Consider the following 25,657-nt stretch of genomic DNA (forward strand, 5'->3'; position numbering starts at 1 on the left):
AAAAATACAGTAGAATTCAGAGAAGATAGCATATTTTAACTGGAGTGGTGGGGTAGTATTTGAGGTAAATCTTCAAAGAATGTATCAGTCAGATACTGATAGAATGAGGGAAAACATTCCAGTTAGAGGAAATAAAGACATAGAGAACTCAATTAATTTTATTGCATATATACAGAAAGCAGTTTGGTTTGGCTTATTTGTTGTTATTGGGAGTATACACTGGCACAGTTTGTGTGTGTGTAGAGAGGGAGAAGATTGTTTGGCAGCAGCTATAACAGATACAGATGTTCTTTTATCCGTCAACTTAATAGGATTTTATCCTATAGTTATATTTGTAGAAATAGTAGCAGTGTTAGAATGGAATAAAACTGGAGACAGAGTACTGATTGGTAGGGGATTACCCTTTGAAAAGGAGTTACAGAAAGCATAAATATTATAATCTTATTTGAGGGTAGGATGAGTACATGGATAGATTATTTCTGGAAGAATAACCAAGAACTGTTTTGTGTTTTTTTTTAAGATTTTATTTAGTTATTTGAGAGAGAGAGAATGAGATAGAGAGCATGAGGGGGGGAGGGTCAGAGGGAGAAGCAGACTCCCTGCTGAGCAGGGAGCCCCATGTGGGACTCGATCCCGGGACTCCAGGATCATGACCTGAGCCGAAGGCAGTCGCTTAACCAACTGAGCTACCTAGGCGCCCCAGAATAACCAAGAACTGTTGACTGTGGTTTCACTCTAGTGTGGGTGATGGCATGGGGAAAAATGTTCACTTGTTTTGTTTTCTTTCTTCCAAGGACATTAAAAAAGAGAAAAGTGTATTTTTAAAACCTTTAGAGCTTAAAATTCATAGGTCTGGATTCTTTCCAGTATTTAATGCCATTTCTGTATAACTAATTTTTGATTTCAGGGGTAGGAGGATAGAGGCAAAGTGAGAAGATGAACTAAATTTTTGTCGTCTAAACAATAAACAGATTATAGGTTGGACTGTTTTTATTTTTTGATCTTTATCACTGGGATTTCTTGAGAATGTTCATAAAAATAAGCCTTCACAACTCTACATATCAGCGTTAAAATAAATTAGGCAAATGGGTAATGCCTTTCATAATTAATTTTAAAAATATTAAATAAAAATACATTTAGGAGTGACTAGAGCAGGAATTTTCAATAGGCAAAATCACTAACTTGATCTTATATTTTTGTAAAGTTTGGCCACAAATTTGTGTTATTTAAAGGACTTGACAACTAAATGAGAAGTTTTCATTTTTGTAAGATACTGTAGCAAGAGTAAGCCATTCTCTGATAATTTTGTGACTCCTATCTGATGTGTTATTGTGTAAAAGAATATAAGAATTCATTGGAGCACCAGCGTGGCTCAGTCAGTTAAGTATCTGACCCTTGATTTGGGCTCAGGTCATGATCTCGAGGTTGTGAGAGAGAGCCCCGCTTCAGGCTCTGTGCTGGGGGTGCTGCTTAAGATTCTCTCTCTCCCCCTCTCTCTGCTGCTCTCCCGCCCTCTCTCTTTCTCTTAAAACAACAACAACAACAACAATATAATAATTCCTTCGTTGAGTAAACCACGTTTTCACATTTAGACAGCACAAATACATGATGGATGATAATTATTTTCCTCCCATTTAGGGAATCTGTCAAACTCTTATCTTTCCACATCATTGGACTTAATGTTATCAATTAAAAGCAGGATTTCAGTCTTGGAAACTTAACTTTTAAGGCAAAACTGTTAATGCTTTTCTTTTGTGATTTCAGCAAATTGCTTTTAATTTGTCAAGAATTGAGAGGAATTAGGTGAATAATGGAAGTGTTTTACTAAATGAAGGAAATTCATGTTGTCAGTTCAGTTGCCACTGAGAAAAAAGAGAAACACCTATATCTCAGACATGACTTGCTAAAATGCAGGGAGATTTTTTCAAATAATGGTTTTGTATTCTGAAGTTTTCCCTGTTTAATGGCAGTGGTTCTTTTTTTAAAGGTATGGACTGCGGGAGTTTGTGGTGATTGCCCCTGCTGCAAACCATGATGCAGTTCTCAGTGAATCTAAGTGCAATCTTCTTCTGAGTTCTGTGTCTATTGCTTTGGGAAACACTGGCTGGTAGGTGAACATTTTGAAAAACCTAGACATTGAATTAAAAACTATTTTTAATTATAATTAATGAAGGAAAATGGTTTTTAAGTTAGATTTAAAAAAAATTCTTAGGATTCCTACTTATGCATTATTATATTGGAATATCATATAGAAGGACAAACTCAAAACCTTTAGTGAGTGCATTTCTAAAGGGAAATTTACTGAACTATGCAATGAATATTTGAAATGAGTAAATTGTACTCTTTTTGTGTTTTGCTTTCAAATGTTTATTTAAATTTTGTTACAAAATCTAATTTTCAAACTTAAAAACAGATCGTTGAATTGTTCGACCTCAACTGAGATTACCCAAGTCAGATGACTCAAACTTTTTGCTACTCTATGTATGTCCGCAAATGACTGAAAATGCTGAGTATTGATTTGGGGGTTACAAATAAATTTTAGGGAGTAGGCTTATTTGCAAACATGCAAATCTGTGAATAATAAGGATTGGTTCTATCTTCAAATGATAAAGTAAAAAATATTTCACCACTAATGTTGTTTTGATTTGTATTGTTTCATACCTGTGAATCAAATTTTATTTTGCCTTTAAAAGGCTAATATGGTACTGATGCCAGCAGGCCTGATCTGGACCCAGAGAGGGTCCCTCAGGACCAACCAGAGGGGTCCCTGGATGCGTGCAGGATAGAAATCAAATGTGAGCCAGCAAGAGATGAAAGCGGTATTTATTAAAGGCATAGAGAGAGTGGCAGGTACAGAGTATCTGAGAGACTCAGGAAAGGAGGAAGTCTCATCTTTGCTTCGGGCCTGGGAGTTTTTGTTGAGGATCATGGTCTGGTGTATGTGTCCTCTCAGGCATCCAGGAACTGGTTAGATCAAAGGTGAGGGCCCATGTGTTATTCCTTGGAGCCTGGGTATCTTGACATGGATATGTCTAGTGCTGGTGGTCTGGAATGCACATATGATAGCTTTGTCTGGTTATTCTCACCTGGTCCTTCCTTAAATGTTATCTTTTCTAGAGAAATCATTAACTCCTTGTCTCTTACAAGGAGGACATAAACTACTGAGGCATGTGTAAAGTGGGGGTGCAGGTCCTAGCAAGAGTAGAAGCAGGAAAAGGAGCAAAAAGCAGATTTTTATGGAGTCCTTCAGTCCCTATCTTAATATGATCATTTTTATTCAAAAAAATTTTCATTTTTCTTTTTTTTTTTTTTTTTTTACTTTCAGCTATTTTAAAACAATTTTCTGAATATAAAGTTCCACTAGATGATCATTTCTTCAGCTTATTAGTGTACGGAGAAAAGAAACTAACTGTGTCTCTTGTAAATATAAGCCTGATAAATGATCCTTGCTTAGTGTTTTTAAATATTTGAGATTAAAATAATGGGGAAGTTTTTAGATTTAGGAATTAGTGTTTAATGAACTTAAAATCTATTCCTATTTAATTGTGTCCTACAGCCAGGTGCCACTCTTTGTGCAAATTCATCACAAATGGCGAAGAATGTATGTGGGAGAATGTCAGGGTCATGGTGTCCGAACTGATTTTGAAATGGTTCATCTTCGGAAAGTGCCAAATCAGTACACTCATTTATCAGGTCTGCTGGATATCTTCAAATCAAAGATTGTGAGTTTGTATTGATACTGTCAGTCTTATCTGGGATCCAGATAAAAGTAGCAGTTTGGTAATTTTATTGAGTATGTAGAAACATTTCTCTATAATATTGATAATGTAATTAGTGGAAGAAAGATATAATTGACTATATAAATTACTATGTATGTTCAAAGAAACAGTATCCAGTTAGATTTTTAGTGTACTAATGCTAAAGAACAACTAATTAAACTAATTTTGTTCAGTTTGTTAACATTTATTTACTGTGTTATCTTTCTACTCTTTCTCCTCTAATAGTAAAACAGTTGGCCCTTGAACAGTACGGGGGTTGGGATCCTGACATCCCACCTCCCCTGTGCATAGTCAAAAATGCACTTATAACTTTTGACTCCCCCAAAACTTGATTATCATTAGCCTGCTGTTGACTGGAAGCCACACCAGTAACATAAACACTTGATTAACCCATATTTTGTGGTGTTATATGTACTGTATATCATATTCTTACAATAAAGTAAGCTGGAGAAAAGAAGATGTTACTAAGAAAATCGTAAGGAAGACAAAACACATTTATAGTACTGTATTGTAAAAAGCTCATCTATAAGTGGACCTGCATAGTTCAGACCCATGTTCAGGGGTCAGCTATTGCCAACCTCCCCAGATGAGTGTGCTTCAGGTAGCTGCTTGTTAATTATACTAGTTTTGCAGTCTTTCTGATGGTTGGGAAATTTTAAAAAGGAAAAAATAATGAGGAAAATGCTGAAATTTCTCTTTTAGTAGGTATGGTAGCTATTTAGGATTAGAACTTAATTTCATAAAAATGTTTTCAATGTTGAGGCCCTAAATAGTGTAGGGTAGGATTATTACCACCCAGATAAGTCCATTTGACATTTTTTTAAAAAGTAATGCATGTCACCATATTAAGAAATTTAAATAAAGTAAAAGCTTCCTTTCATCTCTCAATCTTGCTCCTCAAAATAACTATTGTTAGCAGTTTCTTGTGTTTATCGCCACCAAAAGATCATAGAAGCATATATTTTAGAGAGTTCCGTGTATGTATGTAATTTTTTTTCAAAAACTTTGAAAGCTTTAAGTACTGCTTCATTCTACATGTGGTGTTTTGAGAAATATTTGAAAAAGTATGTATATATTCTGTCCCATTTGTTTCCCTTTGCTCTCTCACCAGAAGTTTTCAGTTATGTATTTTTAGATCAGGTTTCTGGTCAGATCAGGTTTCTGGTCAGATGCAAGTATTAATACTTTATTCCTTCTTCAAAAACATTAGTGAACATTATTTTCCTGGATCTTTTATGTCCCTTACGTAGCTGAACTTCTCTTTATTGAAACTAGGGACCACCTTGATCTGTGGAGCCTAATTTAGATTATGACAGTTTGCTAGTTGTACTTTTAGAAAAAGTGTTCTTAATCAGTTCATCACATTATCTGGCAGAACTTTCACAAAACTCACCTAGATATGAAACACCTCTCAAAATTGATTTTTTTAAAAGTAGGCTCCACGCTCTATGTGGAGCTTGAACTCACGACCCTGAAATCAAGAGTCGTGTTCTCTACCAACTGAGCAAGCCAGGCGCCCCTCAAAATTGATTTGATAAGAGTTAAACTTAAAATAATTGAGAGTTCTTTGGGTACTTTAGGGGTTTTACATAGCTAAAACTACCCAGTATGTGACTCTTCTGTAATCTCTCTCTAAAGCTATCTTTATTTTACTTTTTTTTTTTTTTTAAAGATTTTATTTATTTATTTGACAGAGAGAGACACAGAGAGGGAGGGAACACAAGCAGGAGGAGTGGGAGAGGGAGAAGCAGGCTTCCCGCAGAGCAGCCCAATGTTGTTCTGTCCTGGCCATCCTTGCCAATCATCTGTTTTTCTCTCCATTCAGTTTCAAGGAGATGCTTATGTGCTTGCTTGCTTATTTATTTATTTAAAAGATTTTATTTATCTGAGAGAGAGGGAGCATATGAGCAGGAAGAGGGGCAGAGGGAGAAGCAGGCACCCTACTGAGCGGCAAACCTGATGCGGGGCTCCATCCCAGGACCCTGGAATCATGACCTGAGCTGAAGGCAGATGCTTAACGACTGAGCCACCCAGGCACCCCTAAAGCTATCTTTATAAAAATTACTCTTTAACACCTGCTTGCAATGTTCCAGAGCACTCACCCTTCACTGGAAGTTTATTTCGTTTTTGCATAGATCTAATTTATTAGAAAAGGCTTTCCTTCTGGCAGGGGTGGGGGATCAGTTTTGCCCTTTGGGGTACATAAAATTTAAATTTAAATTCTGCCATAATCCTCTAAATATATGAAAATTCGTACTCTAGTCTTTTCTTTTTTCATTTAGACATTCTTCTTTCACATGCTCTTTATATATCATGGTTTTATATTCTTGAATGTTGATTTGTATATTTATCTCTTTTAGAACTACATTTCTTCATGTTTTGTGGAAATTTTGTTTGCAGGCTCATTTATTTATTTATTTATTTATTATTATTTTTTTTAAAGATTTTATTTATTTATTTGAGACAGAATGAGAGACAGAGAGCATGAGAGGGAGGAAGGTCAGAGGGAGAAGCAGACTCCCTGCCGAGCAGGGAGCCCGATGCGGGACTCGATCCCGGGACTCCAGGATCATGACCTGAGCCGAAGGCAGTCGCTTAACCAACTGAGCCACCCAGGCGCCCTGCAGGCTCATTTAGAATGAATGTTGTATCTAAAATTTTTAACTTTCTCTCCCATCCTCCCCTTTGGCTCTGTAATCTTGTGGTTGCTCCCTACCTGTAGAAAATTTCAGAGTTGGGTTTTAAAATGGTGTTTGGAGCCTCTTGCTCTGTGGTGATATTGGGGATATTGATTATCTGGTCTTGGAATTACTGGATTGCTTGCTTAGGTTATGAGAGTGTCTTTTCCCCCTCACTCAGTGACTCTCCCCAGCCCCTAACTTCCAGCAAAGCTACTGTACCAAGCAGTTGTGCCCTGTCCCAGTGTCTGCCTTAAGCAGAGTATTACAGTGCACTCACTCTGGGCAGAGTTGAACTTCCAGTTCCACTTAATGTAGTCTGTAATCCTAGGCTGTCACTGCCTTCTTCCACACCTGGAACTCAGCAGGCATGTGCCTTAAGCCCCACTTAAAACTTGGGATTTTGTGTACCTTTTCTAGGGCCCCAAAAGATATATTTATGTCATGTTTGATCCTAGCTATTCCTTTCTGGTTATCTCTTCTATATTTATCTATGTTGCTATCTAACTGGAGCAGAGGTTATGTGTCAAAGCAACTTTGTTATGGTTTTTAGACTATTTGTATCTTATTATGGGTGAACACTCACTTAATATCTGCACTTGACTGAGAAGTCTATTATTCCTAACCAGCCAGAATCTTACCTTGCTCGTCTAGGACACAGCAGCCCAAAACTGAATTATCTTTCTTTTGGGCCACCTTGTATTGTGACTTCAGATTGAGTTTGTATTTGGTTAACTACTAGTGACATTTATAGATGCTGCTACTGAGCTAAATGTCTTTTATTCCTCCTGATCAGTAGTATCAGCAACACCTGGTAACTGGTTAGATATGCAGAATACTCTTGAATTTATAGTTCCACATGTTCATAGGTGAATCCTTGTATATTTAAGTCCTACTCCACTTTAATGTAGGTTAACATTATTAAGGCAATCTGAGATCATAGGATGTTTAGGTGATATTTATTTTCATGATTTTTAATGAATGCAAAGATGAATCTAAATTTTATGTTAACTGATTCATTAGTATATTTTGCATGAGTGACCATTTGTCTTAGTCTAAAATTATGGTTAAATTATTCAAGACTGGCTTTAATTTGAGTTTATTTTCATTTGAAAGAAAGAAAAGACATTGTCTCCTCAATCCTAGTCTTACACTTTATAATAGTTTCACTTATTTAAAAAATGAATCAGATTTTTTCACATTCATTATGGCTGAACAGAATAGTAAGAAATTATATCTGTATAATTAAAATTGTTAAAAATATTTTGAAGGAGCATTTAGTTTGTTTCCAGGTAGCAGTTTATTTATTTATTTGTTTGTTTTTAAAAGATTTATTTATTTTAGAGAGTGAGAGTGCGAGTGAGCACGAGCTGGGGGAGGGGCAGTGGGAGAGGGAGAGGGACAGGCAGCCTCCATGCCAAGCAGGGAACCCAGAGATCTGACATGGGCCAGATGTGGGGCCCAACACAAGGGGTTCAGTCTCAGGATCCTGAGATCATGACCTGAGCTGAAATCAAGAGTTGGAGGCTTAACCATTCACCCACCTAGGTGCCCCTCCAGTTAGTAGTTTAAACAGCTTCATGTTCATGTAATTTGCTCTCTGGCATTGTTTTTAAAACACTTTTTTTTAAAGCTATGCGATATTGTCTTTGCATTTATTTCCTAGGGATGTCCTTTAACTCCTTTGCCTCCAGTTAGTATTGCTATTCGCTTTACGTATGTACTTCAGGATTGGCAGCAGTATTTTTGGCCTCAGCAACCTCCAGGTGAGATAATTTAGAGTATATTTAACTTAATGAATATAAGTGGAAAAGAAAATATATTCAGAAATTAAACTTATTTAACAGTGTGTTTCAAGTGTTTTAAATTTGAAATGTTTGTAATTCATTCTAAATGCAGTATTGCTGATTTCATTGCCTTTATCATTTTTTTTCTCTTGAAAAAAGCTTTGAAGTTTGTTCTAGAGACAACATTACTCTGTATGTGACAATCTGTCTTTGAAAGCTAACATTATTTATAAAGCATCCCCCTGCTGTGGAACATCATGTGCTGCAAATTAGTATGTAGTGAATTATTAAAATGTCTGTTTTTAGAATGTAATAACGGAAGCCACCCTCATAAGCTGAGAACCTTATGGAAAGTAGAGATTGAAGAAGAGTGCTAAATAAGGAAAGCAGAAAAGAAAAAAAAATGTGTATATACACATATACTTACGATAGGTAGAGCTCTAGAATATTTTACTTTAACTTGCTTTTGATGTAATTAAAACCAGTTTACCCGCTTAGCCATAAAGCAGTATATACTGATAAACTGATTCACTCAGTAATCATTAATTATTAACCTATAATGGGCCGGCTTGGGATGTTTGGGCTGCAGGTGTGAACAAGATATTACCTAAGTTCTAGAAAAGTTCACCCTACTGGACATATAGCCTAATTAAGTGAGGGTTTGGTTCCTGGGTGTTTCTCACATAGAAGTGTAATTATATTCAAGTATATCTATAAGAAATGTAATACAAATTTATAAATAATTACAAGGATTTTACTAGCCTGACACATTTCTCACTCTACTCCGCTCAGAGAAAAATAAATTAGAATAAAACAATATTCTTTACTGTTTTTGTTTCAAGTAGTTGGTTATTTATAGGATGGAAAATCGGTAGTTTTGGAATGATATTAGAATTAATGTAGTACATCCTTAGCCTTTGGTAGTTATATATGCTATCAGTATTTTATTTATGTACCACAGAATAATTTGAAATTCTAATGTACAATGAAAGAATTGCAACTAAACTATAGCAAAGGGAAATAAAAGCTAAGCTGTGAATTAAATTAGAAGAAAGACTCAAGTGTTCATTTTGGTAATTTTAGTTTCCAGACAATACCCTCTAGACAATTTGTAGCCAGCTTCTCTGTGAAAGTTTCAGTTCCTGCCCTCCTTTTCCTTTTTTTCAAAGGCTGCTCTATTATTAGTCAATTTTAAATATTTCCCAAGATGATACAGTCTGTGGTGATCTAAGAGGAAGCCCAAGAGCCAGAATGTTAGCATTATAATTTTGATTGCCAGTAAAGCCTTTATTAATGTTCTCTTGCCAGTTCTTTTTTAATGATGACCAAAATATTAACCGTTTGCAGTGAATTGAAGGCCATATAAATTTTTAATATTTTCTCCTATAAAGGGAAGGAAGGGATTTGAACATGTAATATGGGCACACACTGTGCTTGGCATTTTATATATTATTTCATGTAATTATCATTTATCTGTGATGTTTCTTAGAGAATATATGTGTCTTTGAGAACATAGGTAACTGGCCCAGGGTCACATGGTCATCAAATGATAAAGTTTGCTTTCAAACACTGGTCAAACTCCAAATCCCATGATACTTTCATTCCACAGTGTTGCTTCTGAACTTTGTGTGTGTGTGTGTTTGTTTGTTTTTTTGCTTTTTTTTTTAAAGAGAGGGAGAAGAGAGAGAGAGAATCTTAAGCAGGCTCCACTCGCAGTGTGGAGCTAGCCGTGGGGCTCAATCTCACAACCCTGAGATCATGACCTGAGCTGAAATCAAGAGTTGGATGCCTAACTGACTGAGCCACCCCTGTGCCCCACTTCGGAACTTTTAATTGAATTAAAACTTTTGCACAGTTATGGTCTAGTAATAATTTTTAGCTTATTAATTTATAAAATATGCTTACTACACATTTTGAAGCTCTTAAAAATTCACATCTTGTAATAAACCTAATCATTGTAATCTTTATTATTATAAGCATTCTTTAGTTGGAAAAATGGAATGAAATTGACTTGAGAAAGTTTACTGATTCAAGTAATTGAGCCCTATTTAATGACTAATTTTAATTTAGTTAGGTTGCAGATAATTGTCAAACATGATTTTAGCAAATCTGGGGAATATTCATAACTCAACAATGGACTTTAATTTGTGGAATTCCCAGTATAGTGCAAATAATGAAAAGCAACCATTTGAATTATTTCAAAGAGAAATCTTTTTGATGTCTTTTAAAAGTGTTTTATTCTTTAAGAGGGGTGGAGTAAGGAGAGTGATTTACCCGCTACATTCTCCTCTAATCGCAGATACTATTCATAACAGAAAGGAAATTCTTTGTTGAACTTAAATTATTTCCATGTACTGCCATCTGAAATAAAAATTTATTAATGATAACTAATTTGCTATTCAGAAATTATTGGCAGCAGAACTGTAGGTTGGTGATTACATTTTTAAATACTTGGATAATCTTTCTTTTAGATGATATTAATCACATTCTTAGAAAATGCAAAAAAAATTACAGGATTAATGTTCTCTCAAGCATTGTTTAAGGAGTATTTCAAAAAGGTAAAATGTAGAATGCATGGCTTGAATGAAACACTATATAAATAGGAATTGTTCTCTTATTATAACATTCTATTTATTATAACTGCTTTTATTACAAGCAGTCCAGTTAAAGACTCTTTGCTTTCTAACTTTCTCTGTGTGCTCTTGATACAGGCACATTTAAATATATGATTGCCCAAAGAGCTAACCTAATTAAATTCTTATTTCTTCATTTTTTGCTGAATAATGGAAAAATATTCCTTTTGTTTAGATATAGATGCCCTTGTAGGAGGAGAAGTTGGAGGCCTGGAGTTTGGCAAATTACCATTTGGTGCCTGTGAAGATCCTATAAGGTGGGATATCATTTGAATTATGGGATTACTTTTTTTTTTTTTTTTAAGATTTTATTTATTTGAGAGAGAGAGAGCACATGTGCAGGAACAGAGGGGAGGGACAGAGGGAGAAGCAGACTCCCTGCTGAGCAGGGAGCCCGACATGGGGCTCCATTCCAGAACTCTGAAATCATTACTTGAGCCAAAGGCAGATGCTTAACTGACTGAGCCACTCAGGTGCCCTGGGACTTTACTTTTTAAATCCTATTAATACTGATTACTGTGTTTTGTAGCCTTCTGGAATGAGTATAGTACCGGAAGCAGACCTATACCTAACAGTCTGTCCGTTTGTTTTGTTTTTCCTCTGTAATTTAGAAGTAAAAGAAGCTTTCAAATAATACATAAAATGTGTATAATGCCACTTATTGATTATTCTTTATAGAAGTGATTCTTGGCCTACTTTTTGGGAAACATTTTACATATTGAAAAGCACAGAGAATGTCATATATAACAAACTTTCATGTAGTCATCACCGAGAATTAACAAATGTTTACATTTTTCCTGACCACTTTTTCCAAATGTACAAATTAAGGCTTAAGTCAGACCTCTTAGGTTACCCAACTGCTTTTCTAGAAGAGCTACTGAACTTTAAGAAAATTTTGCTTTATAAAAAAATGTAAGGCTTGGAAAATTTAATCACTGAGAGCAAAATATTTGGAAAATATAAATAATGCTGATTTAGAAACTGTCTTATTTCTTTAGTTAAACTACTTGGCTAATTAAAAAATATATGCACAAACATCCATACCTTTTTTTAAATTTTTTTTTTTTGTATCCAAAATGTGTTTATTGGGATGGTTTCCCACTCATTTTGATTCAGGGTGCTTTTAGTGCTGTTTCTGTGTGAAGGAGCATCCTTCTGTAAGCCTTGCTTTTCCTCCTATAGGCTGGCAAAGGATAGTGGAGCAGCCAGCTCACAAAACTGTGCATGGCTAAAGATGGTGGTGATTTTGTAGCCTTGTGGGCACTTCATGTTCATGAAGTAGGATTTGGGGCTCTGCACCAGGCACTTCTTCTTGTGCTTCCGAATCTTCTCTTTCAGGGAGGGATGAAGGAGGTTCTTTGCGAGTGGCATATTGTCGTGGGGAGATTATCATGCATACATACATTCTTAATACTCTTACATAGAGGTAGAAATAGTAGTAGTTTTAACTTAAAATCACTCAAGGGAAAGATAAAGTATCTTTTGTAATTGATATTTATTATATGTGCCAGGCACTATGCTGAATTAGGAAGCTATAGAAGTAAATAAAACACTTTCTGGCTTCTTGGCATTTACAATCTGATTGAAGGAAATGGACAAAATAATCACCTAAATAAGTGAACAGTTTTATAAGCTGTGGGGTAATTTGAAGGAAATGTACAGGTTATAATAACAGTAAAATGAGAAACTAGTTTGGATTGGGATGCCATCAGGAAAGTATTCTGAAAGGAAGTGTCTCAGTTAGGGAGGATTTAGCCAGGCAGAGAGAGAGAATGACCATTGCAGGTGGAATGAAGAGCCTGTGTAAAGGCCTTGATACAGGGAAGAGTTTGATGAAATTTACCAGAGGATAAAGAAGGTGGCCATCAAGGCATAGTAAATAAGGGAGAAATGGTATATTTGTGGCCCTCCAGCTGGTTCAGTCATTAGATTTTGCTTAGAGAAAATTTTAGGGAGAGAGAATAAAATTGACCTGGTAATAGAAATGTGAAGGAATTAATTAATAAATATTTTTAAATTTTAAGTCATGATGAGGAATCAGCAGAGAAATAGATGATCAAAGAAGAGTACAAAAAGAGTACACACCATGAGATGGTGTGTATGGTAAACCATTTAAATCGCAAATGATGTGGGCATGCACAATGCTTTTGAAAAGGAATCTTTGGTGGTGGAAGAGGGAATAAGGCATTTTTCAGTGTCCCCTCCTTGTCAGAGAAGTTGTTCTGTAGTTAGAGGGTGAGGAGAGAACATAGTCATAAAAGCTTAGGGGGCGCCTGGGTGGCTTAGTCGTTAAGCGTCTGCCTTCAGCTCAGGTCATGATCCCAGGGTCCTGGGATCGAGTCCCACATCTAGCTCCCTGCTCCGCGGGAAGCCTGCTTCTTCCTCTCCCACTCCCCATGCTTGTGTTCCCTCTCTCGCTGTCTCTGTCTCTGTTGGAAAAAAATAAATAAAAATATTTAAAAAAAAACTTAGGAAATGAATCTGAGGTTAATACCTAAAATTATTTCAGAGCTTAGAGTTTTAAACTTGTAATCATTCATGTCCTTTAATATTACATACTGTCTAGTCATTTTTTTACCTTAAAAATTTATTTTATTATGAAAGTAATAAATTTATGCTAAGTAAGGGAAATTTAGAAAACATAAAAAGAGGCAAAAACCATGTTTGCTAGTCAAGTTTCTTAGTTGTAAACTATAGTAGTCAACTGTGACTAATTCAGTCAAAAAATCAACTTACTGAAGAGGTATTTGGTAACACAGAAGTTTAATTGGGACCATTATAGGACCCAGTTCAGAAAATAGGATTGAGCCAATGGTGGCTAGTTGTCCACTTATTAACCAAGGTTATACTATATTGTTGTAGATTCTGGCCCTGTTACCACAGTGAATTCTAAAATGTAGAGTCCAGACTGGAGCTGCCAGTCAGTTGAGCACCACTGAAGATCAGAGAAAATAAGTAATTGGGTCTTTTGGCTTCTTTACTCTCCAAACTTTACTCTCCAAGAAGTGGGTTCAAAATCTCGACAGGAAAAAAAATATTCACTAAATTCATAATCCCACTACTCATAGATGGTCACTGATGACAACTTGGTCTCTGCAAGACTCTCCAGTTCAGTGATTTGCTAGGAGGATTCACAGCATTTAATTGTGCTCATGGCTATGGTGTATTACATTGAAAGGATATAATGCAAAAATCAGGAAAGAGAAAAGGCACATAGGGTGAGGTCCAGAGCCAACCAAGGACCAGCTTCCTTTCCCAGTGTAGTTACTCAGGACACACTTAATTCTCCTAGCAATGAATTGTGACATGTGTGAAAGGCTGTCTACCAGGGAAACTCATTAGAGGCTCACTACATGGTGTGTTTATCTGAGGCTGGTTACTTAGGCATTCTGTCCATGTACCAGAGGAAGGCAGGCATTCAGCATAAACCATACTGTTTAGGTAGTAGTTTAGGCACAGTGAGCCACCCCTATCAAGGAATGATAGGAACCCCCCAAAATCTAAGTTCCCAGATGGCAAGTCAAGGGTGAACCTCACAGGTTGTCCTTTTCTAAGTATCAGGCCTGCTATGATAACTCTTCTTCACTCGGTATGTTTGTATATTTTATAAATATATGTCATCTTCTATGTTTTGTGGCTTGCTTGCTTTATTTTACATGCAAACTTTTTAAAACTTAAAATTTATCTATATTGGGGCGCCTGGGTGGCTTAGTTGGTTAAGCGACTGCCTTTGGCTCAGGTCATGATCCTGGAGTCCCAGGATCGAGTCCCACATCAGGCTCCCGGCTCAGCAGGGAGCCTGCTTCTCCCTCTGACCCTCCCCCCTCTCATGTGCTCGCTCTCTCTCAAATAAATAAAATCTTTAAAAAAAAAAAATTTATATTAAGAGGTCAGTGAACCTATGACCTTGGACCAAATCTGGCCAGTAGCCTGTTTCTGTATCTCTTTTACATTTTTAGAGTTTTAAAAGAAAAAAACCAAGAATATAACAGAGACTACATGGTCCCAAAAGCCTAGAATATTTGCTGTGTGGTCGTTTGTAGAAAACGTTTGCTAACCTCTGATATATAACATGAGTTTTTCAAAATTGAGATATAATTCATGTACCATAAAATTCACCGTATAAAGTATAAAATTCAGTGGTTTTTAGTGTTTCCAAAGTTGTGCTATCATCATCTCTTTCTAATTCCACAACACTTTCATCATCCCAAAAAGAAACCCTTCACCTCTTAGCTGTCATCCCATTGATCTCCCCAGGCCCTCCAGCTCTAGGCAAATACTAATCTACCTTCTTTCCTTATGGATTTGCCTGTTCCGGACGTTGCATATGAATTGTGTTATCCAGTATGTGGCCTTTTGTGTCCGACTTCTTTCATTTAGCAAAATGTTTTTGAGGTTCATCTGTATTGTAGCATGGTCAGTATTTCATTGCTTTTTATTGGTGTAGAATATGCCATTATATGGCTAATACCACATTTTATTTCTCCATTGATCAGCTGATAGATATTGGGGTTATTTATACTTTTGGGCTGTTAGGTATAGTATGTGTTTTTAATGTCTGCAAGACATTAACTTCATATGGGTGTGCTCCATTTGCTAATAAACTAGTCGTCTCCTGTTTTACTATATTATAGATAGCACCACTTTTAACATACTTGTATGTACATTTCTGGTTATTTACTTAGAATACGTTTCTAGAAGTAGAATTGCTGAGTCAGAGGATATACATACAATATTAAAGCTTTTGGATATATTTTATGTTTTGTTTATTTTAGTGAACTCCATTTAGCAACTACATGGCCTCACCTGACAGAAGGTATCATTGTGGATAATGATGTTTATTCGTAAGTATGTTAAGAGTAGTATATTGAGATTCAAACATTTCAGTAGAATAAATTAACTGCCAAGTGGTTAGCAACTTTTCTTTTTCTATCAGTTTCTGATTAGGTTGGTTGATTTTTTACTTTTAAAGGTCGCTTTTTAGGCTGATTAGATATGTATTAGAGATGTATTTTAAGCTGTTGACCTTGGGGATGTGATCTTTAGTTCAGGGATAATGAACGGTCTCCCTTTTTTTAAGTTTTTGTTTTTATTCCAGTTAGTTAACATATAGTGTTATATTAGTTTTAAGTGTACAACGTAGTAATTCCACACTTCCATACATGACCCTGTGCTTATCTCAAGTGCACTCCTTAATTTCTATCACCTATTTAACCCGTCCCCCCTACCCTGAACAACCTCAGTCTTACTTTGTTTTAGCAAAGATGTCTTCAAGAGGGATATAGTGCATAATTCTGTTGAACTTTTCTTAGCTAGTTAGAAGCAGTTCATGAAATACTTTGAAGAGGTGATGGTCATTAGAATGTGTGGGAGTAATATTTGAACATTAAATGTCAAAAATAATGAAACTTCCCAGTCATATACTCTTGTGCAATGGAAACAACTCAAAAATTATAGCAAACATTAGGAAGAATGTGGAGAGAGAGGAACACGATTTTAGTATCTCTCATGCATGATGCAGAACAGTGAGAAATAGGACACTTTTTTGTTGAATTAAAATAAATGGGTTGTATTTGCTGATGATAAAAGTAACATGAGCTTTCTTAATCAGAAAATAAATAGGTTGTATTTGTTGATGATAAAAGTAACATGAGCTTTCTTAATCACATAATTTAGATGGCTATAAAGAAGAAAATAAGGACTACATGCAATCCTGTTACTTAAAAAATAGCCAGTTAGCATTTTGGGGTATATACTTTTTTGTTTTTAAATTGAGATGTAATTGGCATGTAACATTATATTAGTTTCACATGTACAACATAATGAGTCAGTATTTTTATGGGAGCGTATATTTTTAAAGTTTAAATTTATATATTTGCTTTATTTAGTATGTATCTTTACATATTATATGCCCATAAATAAAGATCTGTGTTGTTATTTTTAAAATTGCTGCATAATCCATTAAGTGGATGTGTAATAATCTATTTAATTGAGGAAATAGGGCACATTTGAGCTTGTGCAAATTTTTGTAGTCTCTGTTTTTACTATTAGTGTTGTAAAACAAGATCATTTCTTTATTATTTCTAAAATTAATTGTTTTATTAGATTATCTGTGTACATTGCTTGTTCAGAATAATTTTTATATGTGTGTTTTGATTGTGGTTTTTCTTTTTTGCTTTTTTGTCTACAAACTTTGATTTCTTAATTCTGGGTTTTTTGGGTTTTTTTTTTAAACTTACCCAAATGGCCTTATCTGAGTAACAGTAAGTTTAAGGGAGGCAAAATGGATTGCTTGTCCTTTTATATAATTAATTAGGCTGCATTTTGATAAATTAATGAGTTGTACATTGTCATAATTAGGATCTTTGTTTATTTTGTTTTGTATTTTAGTGATTTGGATCCTATTCAGGCTCCCCATTGGTCTGTTCGAGTTCGAAAAGCTGAAAATCCTCAGTGTTTGCTGGGTAAGACATCCTTTCCTGAAATTATGTTCCTTCCCCACCAATCTGCCCATCTTCCAGATTAGGAAGACTGAATGTATTCTTTATACTTTATTTCATCTATCAAAAGGGTACATTTTTGTTTTTTTACATTTGTGATCTTTTCGGTTAATACCACTAAAAAAATCTTTGTCAACAGCAGTGAGTCCTAGTAAGTCTTGAATAGCACTAGCAGTATTTCTTTCTTTTTTTTATTTTTTATTTTTTTTAAAGAATTTATTTATTTATTTGACAGAGAGAGACACAGTGAGAGAGGGAACACAAACAGGGGGGAGTGGGAGAGGGAGAAGCAGGCTTCCCGCTGAGCAGGGAGCCCAATGGGACTCGATCCCAGGACCCTGGGACCATGACCTGAGCCCAAGGCAGATGCTTAACGACTGAACCACCCAGGCACCTACAGGATTTCTTTCTTGTCTTTTAGCTTTAAGCAGTCTACATCTCAGAATTCTCACATATTTACTCATGATCTGAGTTTTATTCTTCTAAGGCTTTTATGTTACTCCCTTTTTTCCTTCTTCTGTCAGTTTGCATCTTCCGTTCTTGTTAGTGCAGCACTTTCTGCCTTTTGCCATCCTCTGGACCTGTGGTATGTGAGGGGAAGAACGAGCCCTTCTGTAGGATTGTACCACATCTGCAAACCTATTTTCTGATAGAGGGAAAGAGGTGTAAAGGATCAAGTGAAATATCATAAATAGAAATACTTGAAAAAATGTTAATTTGCCTTTGGGATAATATTATTGTATCCCATATCTGGCATTTCTTTCTTTTATCATTTTTGTAGATGTGTCTCTTTCATGAAGTCTTCTGAACCCATCTCCTCAATGTGTCTTTCCATCTTTTTCTCTCATATTTAGTACATATGAAGATATTTCATTTCTGTTTTTTTATATAAACCACCTTTATTCCATATAACCTGATATATTACCATTCAGCTAATGGAGTTACTAAATATTTATTGATGACAGTAATGATGCATTTCTCTAAAATATTATTTTCTTGGGTTCTTTAAAATTCATCACATGCTATTCATTAAATGCTAATTAGCACTTGCCATTTTTGCTAACTACATAATGGTGAATACAAAGATGTAGAAGGTAAAATTCCTGCCATTGGTGAATTTGTCTTGGGGTATTAGGGAGATAGTGGAGGGTTGGTATTAAGAGTTTTAGAATTTTTATTCTAAATCCTAGGTCTGCCAGTTTGAACAAGTTTTGTTAATTTCTTCAGGTCTCAGTAAAATAGAGACAATAGTATATGCATAGAGTTATTGAGAGGATCAAATAAGATTATGTGTGTGTTTGTGTATCACATTTAATACATAGCCTTTTGTACAGTAAATGCTCAATAAATAGTTTCTCTTGTTAAATCATTGGATTATTAAATCGTTAAATTTATTTACTAAATTGTTTCCTAGTTCCTTATTGTTTCTCATCCACTGACTTCTGTGGTAATTGTAGAGGACCTTAGAATTTAAAGTATTCTCATTTTAAGTTATTGTTCCATGATCCCACCCTACTCTTTGACTTTATGTGTTTATATGATGAGATTAAAGGATTATGTAGTCATATAATTAACTAGAGTCATATAGTTTATATGATTGAATTATAGGATTATCTTACTTTTCTAAAGAAGTCCAGAAAGTGTTCTAGATTTATTCAGACTAGTTGATGAATTTAATATCTTGTATTGTCTGGTAGTTTTAGTACTGATGATTAGTTAAACTTTAATTCCTGTTAAACTTTAATTTTTTTGTACAAATGTCTCATTGCAGGTCTTCAGAAGATATCAAACCTTTTCCCCTTATAATAATGACAGGAAGTGTACCATTAATAATGCAGCTGAAGCTAAAATAACTTTATGCTACATGATTTCTTAATCCTCTAGAAACATATCTTCAGGTTTTTTGTTTGTTTTTGTTTTTGTGGTGAAAAAAATTAGATTTAGCCAGCTGGACTCAGTTTAGATGATCCCAATTTTGTTGGCAACATCCAAAGCATCATAGGAGCCAGTCAAACAAATGCCTTCTCTCCATCAGGCTTGACAAGGTATTGACCTTGGCCACCTCAATGTCGTAGAGCTTCTTCACAGCCTGTTTGATCTGGTGCTTGTTGGCCTTGACATCCACAATGAACACAAGTGTGTTGTTGTCTTCATGGCTGACTCAGTAGTCAGGGGGAACTTGATGATGGCATAGTGATCAAGCTTGTTTCTCCTGGGGGCGCTCTTCTGAGGATATTTGGGCTGCCTTCGGACACGCAGTGTCTTGGATCATCGGAACGTAGGCAATATGCAGATCTTCTTTTTTTGTGTGTGACTGTGGACGCCTTTCAGCACCGCTTTCATGGCCTTCAAAGCTTTTGCTTCAGCTTCGTCTTTGGGAGGGGCAGGGGCTTCCTTCTTGACCTTTGGTACCATCTTCATGAAAGGACCAGAAGTTCTTTTTAATTTTAATTTTTTTAATGAACCCATAATTCTAGAAGGGTGGCAGTTAAGGTGGCATTTTGTGCATATAGTAATATTCTTGTTACTTCTACAATTCATTGAGAACAGATAATTATTTGTCTTCTTCAGGCACATAGTAAGTGATTAATATTACTAGGTACAGTTACTTTTCCTTTCATTCTAGAAGGGATTCTAAGGAAAAACTTTTTTAATATCTTGTGACATGGAGAGAAGGGAAGAACAAGGCTATCTATGAAACAGGATTAATTTTTGTCTTGGGTGGAAAAACTGAATGGTTTCTTTTTCTACCAAATCTTTCTTACAGCTTTTGTGAAAAGACATGTACTTTAATTTGTAGGGCTGATTTCTTTTAGTTAAGTGTCAAATATGAGTAACATTTTTTCTATGTAGGTGATTTTGTCACTGAATTCTTTAAAATTTGCCGTCGAAAGGAGTCAACTGATGAAATTCTTGGACGATCCACATTTGAGGAAGAAGGGAGAGGTGACCTACTTTCCTTTTTTTAAGTTACTTTCAGACATCTAACCCTTTTTCTTTGGCATTTTTCTAGTAACTTTTCATCTATTTTCACATTTGAATTAAGTTGGAAAAACAAGTTTTGATGGAGTAGACTGCTACCATTTCTCTCCGGGCTTTACCCTGAGCTTAAAAATTAAGCACATTTAATAAGTTCTTTCTACCAAAACTGTAAGATATTTTGAAAAGCAGGGTTTTAGATGTTTCTTTAAAACTGCTGGAGAGAAATAATTTGTGTTACACCTTTGTCATTATGGACGCATATAAAGCTGAATATGTGTCTTAAAATTTTGTAATTCTGAGACCATATAATACCAGTGAAAATAGTGACTAAAATGTTTTATACAATCAACAGTTTATTCATCACTTTAACTTGCTAAGGTTGGTGATATAATTTCTGTTCGTTTCTATTCTTTTTATAGAAATTGCTGATATAACTCATGCTTTGTCAAAGTTGACAGAGCCAGCACCGGTTCCAATTCATAAATTATCAGTTTCAAATATGGTACACAGTGCAAAGAAGAAAATACGAAAACACAGAGGTGTAGAAGAGTCACCACTGAATAATGATGTCCTCAATACTATTCTCTTGGTAACTAAATGTATCTTTCTATGTCTGTATGTATACTCATTTCTTGGTAACTAAATATGGTATCTTTCTATGTCTGTATGTATACTCATTTATTCATTATCAAACCAGTCCTTTCGAGGTGGCAAGCACTGGATTGGGAATATAAAATGAGTAAAACGAAGTCTCCACATTCAGAGAATTCCCGCTAGTTTAATGGGAAGAAGGAAGGTAAACAGTAGTTACAATACCGTGTTGCATGGGAGAAGTCTGGCAGTTTGGCTGTGAGAACACAGCAGAGGATGTTTCTGTCTTTATCTGGGCAGTGGGAATCAGGGAAGGTGTCATAAAGAAGGGCACTTGAGTTGCATCTTGAAGAGAAGGTTTTAGAAACAGATGAACAGTCCTGAAACACCGGGCTTCATCTTGTAGTTAATATTTTAAGCAGAGGGTCAACATCAGAACTGGATTTTTGAAAGCTTCCTTTCACAAAAGTCTAAGGAAAGCTTTATAGTAAGTACTAGAAAGAGCTAAGATGTCTCCTAGGTATAGAGTGGTGGAACAGGCCCAGCCTGGGAACCACACACACCAGGGTTAATCCTGATTTTACTATATTATTTTGAGTAAGTCATTTAATTTCAGTTTTGTCATCTGTAAATGAGGCTAATGAAACCCTGTTAGATTGTTTGGAGGATGAAAGGACCATCTCTTAACACTGCCTGGCATATAATAGGCCTCTGGTAAAATGATAGCTGTTCTTACTATAATTGTAGGTATAGTCATATTTCTGGCAATTTGTGCATTAAGACAATCTTGGGAACAACCTTTGAATAGTGCAATGAAAAGAATACTGGACGTGGAAACTTGATGTTAATCTCATCCCAGCATTAATCTGAATAAAACTCTTAACCAGATTTTCAGCTTGTGTATCTGAAAGAAGTGGGCAGTAATATTTACCTTACACAGTGGTTTTAGATTAGGATATTGTTTGCAAATGTACCTAGTAGTGGGGGTTGGTACAGAGTAGTTCCTCTAAATTTGAAAAAGTCTCCTGAGCACGTTCTGTAATATGTGGCATAGTGTGCATAGTAAAAGGAATCACAGGTCAGCAGTACAACACACGCTTGGGAAGAACAGTGATAAAAGGACTGAAAATATATTTCTGCAGAAAAGGCCCCTTCTTTTTTTTTTTTTAAGGAAGCTCTACGCTGGGGAGCCAAATGCAGGGCCTGAACCCACAACCCTGAGATCAAGACCTGGGCTAAGATCAAGAGTTAGATGCTTAACCGACTGAGCCACCCAGTGGCCCTGGGAAAGGCCCCTTCTTAACAATATATCCTTAGAGATTCTATTCTAGTTACCATATGCACTGAATTTTTTTTTTTTTTTTTAACCATTCCTACATACACGTAAACAGAAACCACGTGGAAAAAGATGAACTGGTCATTACAGGTTTAGACTGCTTCCGACTTTCTAGGGGTATCTTGTAAAGTTATCATCTTAAATATCGTAGTCTTAATATTTCATATATGAAAACCTGTGGACTGTATAACTTCATAGAGCCTCATGAATGTGTGCGTATTTACATTTTTTCTCTTAGGTTTTGTCTAATACTTTTTTATAAATTTAATGACCATGGATCATAGTGAAGAGATTTTCATTGTTTAGTCTACACAACCAGGTGGTTTTAAGAAAAATCTCTGATTTCTAAAATTGGCTTATCACTGTGTATTTTTAAAGAAAAAGAGAAAATGTTTGATATAATGTAGAACCCACTGGCCAGTACAATAAGCACATTTCCATTGTTTTAATAGCAAAACCATAAAAAAATAAAATAGTGTTTATATGAGTTATGAATATCAACAAAGTAGGAAATTGGTTGAAATGTGGTTATTTTTATTTTTCTCCCTAAGTTCTTATTCCCTGATGCTGCTTCTGAGAAACCATTAGATGGAAGTTCTTCCACAGACAACAATAATCCTGTATCAGAGAGTGAAGATTATGTAAGTTGGAATTTAATATTAAAATATTTAAAATGCATTGAGTTTCTAAGGCGTTGCTATATTGCTAGTTTAGTAGCATAAGGATCTTTTTATTTTTTAATTTTATTTTAAAAATATTTATTTATTTATTTGAGGGAGAGAGAGCGGGCTCACACTCATGTGACCAGGGTGGAGGTGCGGGGGGCAGAGGGAGAGGGAGAGAGAATCCTCAGGCAGACTCCCTGCTGAACACAGAGCCTGAGGCAGAGCTCTATCCCAGGTCATGACCTGTGTGGAAATCAAGAATTGGCCACTTTGGGGCGCCTGGGTGGCTCAGTCGGTTAAGCATCTGCCTTTGGCTCAGGTCATGATCCCTGAGTCCTGGGATCAAGCCCCACATTGGGCTACCTGCTCAGCGGGGAGCCTGCTTCACCCTCTGCCTCTGTCCTTTCCCCCTGCTCATGCTCTCTTTCTCTCTCTCTCTCAAAAAAAAAGAGTTGGCCACTTGACCGACTGAGCCACCCCAGGCACCCCAAGGATCTTTTAATTTTAAAAATCACCTTAGGAAAGCTTGAGTAGAGATCATGGCCTCCACTCAGATTATGATACATTGACCATACATATGTATTTTGGGTAGCAAGAACTTTTCTGGAAACAGTGAAAAAATAGGTATATTGTGCATGATTGTAGGATTTCCCTCATTTTAGACTTTTTATAAAATTATCAAATTGATGTTTTGCCATTGATTCTTCTCTGCATTTCAAAACCAGACAGTGAGTGGAACACTTTAATGAAGTAAAATGTGTAAAATGAAGAAAAATTTTCATGTGTTCCTTATCCAGGTCTTTAATAAATTGAGAAATGAGATGTTTAAATGACAGGCATAGAGATAAACTATTTTCAGTAGTTATTTTTGGGAAGTAGATTTCATGAAATGAGGAAAAGCAGAGGCTTTATATTTTCGGTTTATACAGTTCTGATTTTATGTTTCTGATTTTGATAATAAATCTATACTCATTTATAATTAAAAGATTTTTTTTTTAAGATTTTATTTATTTATTTATTTGAGAGAGAGAGAATGAGAGACAGAGAGCATGAGAGGGAGGAGGGTCAGAGGGAGAAGCAGACTCCCTGCCGAGCAGGGAGCCCGATGCGGGACTCGATCCCGGGACTCCAGGATCATGACCTGAGCCGAAGGCAGTCGCTTAACCAACTGAGCCACCCAGGCGCCCTATAATTAAAAGATTTTTAAGGGGCTGTTGGGTGGCTCAGTTGGTTAAATGTCTGCTGTTGGCTCAGGTCATGATCCTGGGGTTCTGGGATGGAGCCCCACATCCGTCTCCCTGCTTAGCGGGGAGTCTGCTTCTCCCTCTCCTTCTGCCGGCCCCCTCCCCCGCATTCATGTTCTGCACACACACGCTCTGTCTCGTGTTCTCTTTCTCAAATAAATAAATATAATCTTAAAAAAAAAAAAAAGATTTTAAAAACAACATATTTGGAATACATCTTGAAGGTTCCACAGAGGAAATTGAAAGTTGTGACTTTAGCTTTTCTAAACTGTAGCATCAGTCTTTCAATCCTTGCAGAAATTTTGAAAACATGGGACTGCCTAAGAACAATTTAGGCAGTAATGTATTAAGTATTTGATAAAAGGTAGTTTGGTAGGATAGGTTAATTTTAGTATTAAAATCTCTCCCCACACAGTTTTTGATTATACCTGCAAATATGTTGTTAACAAGTTTTGCTTTGTTTCTATTTTGTTAAATTCAGAATCTCTACAATCAGTTCAAATCTGCACCATCTGACAGTTTAACATACAAATTGGCTTTGTGTCTTTGTATGATCAATTTCTACCATGGAGGATTAAAAGGAGTGGCACATCTCTGGCAGGAATTTGTTCTTGAAATGCGTTTCAGATGGGAAAACAACTTTCTGATTCCAGGGTAAGAATTTGAATTTTCGTTTGTATATGTAGGTTTTTTGTTTGTTAGCCTAATTAGTCTTTTGGCCCATTAATTCTCCTCTTCTAGGAAATCCGCCCTAAGAAAGTGGTAAGAAACTGGACATGATTTATACTCAGAGGTGTTCATTGTAGCAAATTTATCATAGGGGAAAAAAGGTGAAGCAGCCTCAGTACTAAACATAAAAGAATGGTGTAAATCATGATATATGTCTACAGTGGAAAGTTATGGATCTATTACAAGTTTTATTTTTTTTCAAGAATCTCTAATAACATAGAAAATGATCGTAGTATTTGTAGTAAAGTAGAATACAGTGTTTTGTATACTAAGTGCTTTCAGTTTTGCTGATCTATATTTATAGAAATATAATTGGGAAGAAATAAAGCCAAATGTTAACAGTAGTTTTTCCCAGGTGTGAAATAATATTTTTATTTCGTCCTTTATACATTTGTGTATTTTCTAAGCCTTCTGGAGTGAATATAAATTTTTATAGTTGAAGAGAAAACATTCTTAGAGTTCATAAGTTCAGATACTCACTATTACCTGTAATTTTTTTGTGGAATATATGTTGACATTTCACTTAATAAAGTGGAAGAGTTTAGTTACCATATATTTCAATATCGTGTACGTTACTGCTTATCTACATATACTAAGGCAGAATTGTGATATGAGTAGTATAAATTGGTGATTGAGCCAAAAATATTTACTTCTATTTCATTTGCCAGTCTCTGCTTAGCTGGATTATCTCTTGGCTGATTCTTGGGAACTTAGTGGTTTAGAACTAGAGGCA

The 25,657-nt window shown here is 35.7% G+C and overlaps 1 protein-coding gene and 2 pseudogenes across 3 annotated transcripts in view; 1 reads left to right on the forward strand and 2 right to left on the reverse strand.

The window, feature by feature from the left end:
* The window catches only part of RAB3GAP1 (RAB3 GTPase activating protein catalytic subunit 1), a 116,828-nt gene that overhangs the window by 53,593 nt on the left and 37,578 nt on the right, over positions 1-25,657 (forward strand). For all 3 annotated transcript variants that reach the window (XM_044913595.1, XM_021695790.2, XM_021695791.2), the window contains exons 6-15: positions 1,988-2,107; positions 3,557-3,722; positions 8,124-8,223; positions 11,053-11,134; positions 15,653-15,721; positions 17,268-17,341; positions 20,231-20,323; positions 20,779-20,948; positions 22,838-22,927; positions 24,677-24,849. In XM_044913595.1, coding sequence (XP_044769530.1) covers positions 1,988-2,107; positions 3,557-3,722; positions 8,124-8,223; positions 11,053-11,134; positions 15,653-15,721; positions 17,268-17,341; positions 20,231-20,323; positions 20,779-20,948; positions 22,838-22,927; positions 24,677-24,849 — 1,137 coding nt within the window. The remainder of the gene's footprint in view (positions 1-1,987; positions 2,108-3,556; positions 3,723-8,123; positions 8,224-11,052; positions 11,135-15,652; positions 15,722-17,267; positions 17,342-20,230; positions 20,324-20,778; positions 20,949-22,837; positions 22,928-24,676; positions 24,850-25,657) is intronic.
* LOC110585639 lies at positions 12,001-12,248 on the reverse strand (annotated as a pseudogene).
* On the reverse strand, positions 19,337-19,792 carry LOC110585638 (annotated as a pseudogene).

Source organism: Neomonachus schauinslandi, chromosome 3, assembly GCF_002201575.2.
Source record: "Neomonachus schauinslandi chromosome 3, ASM220157v2, whole genome shotgun sequence".
Lineage (NCBI taxonomy): Eukaryota > Metazoa > Chordata > Mammalia > Carnivora > Phocidae > Neomonachus > Neomonachus schauinslandi.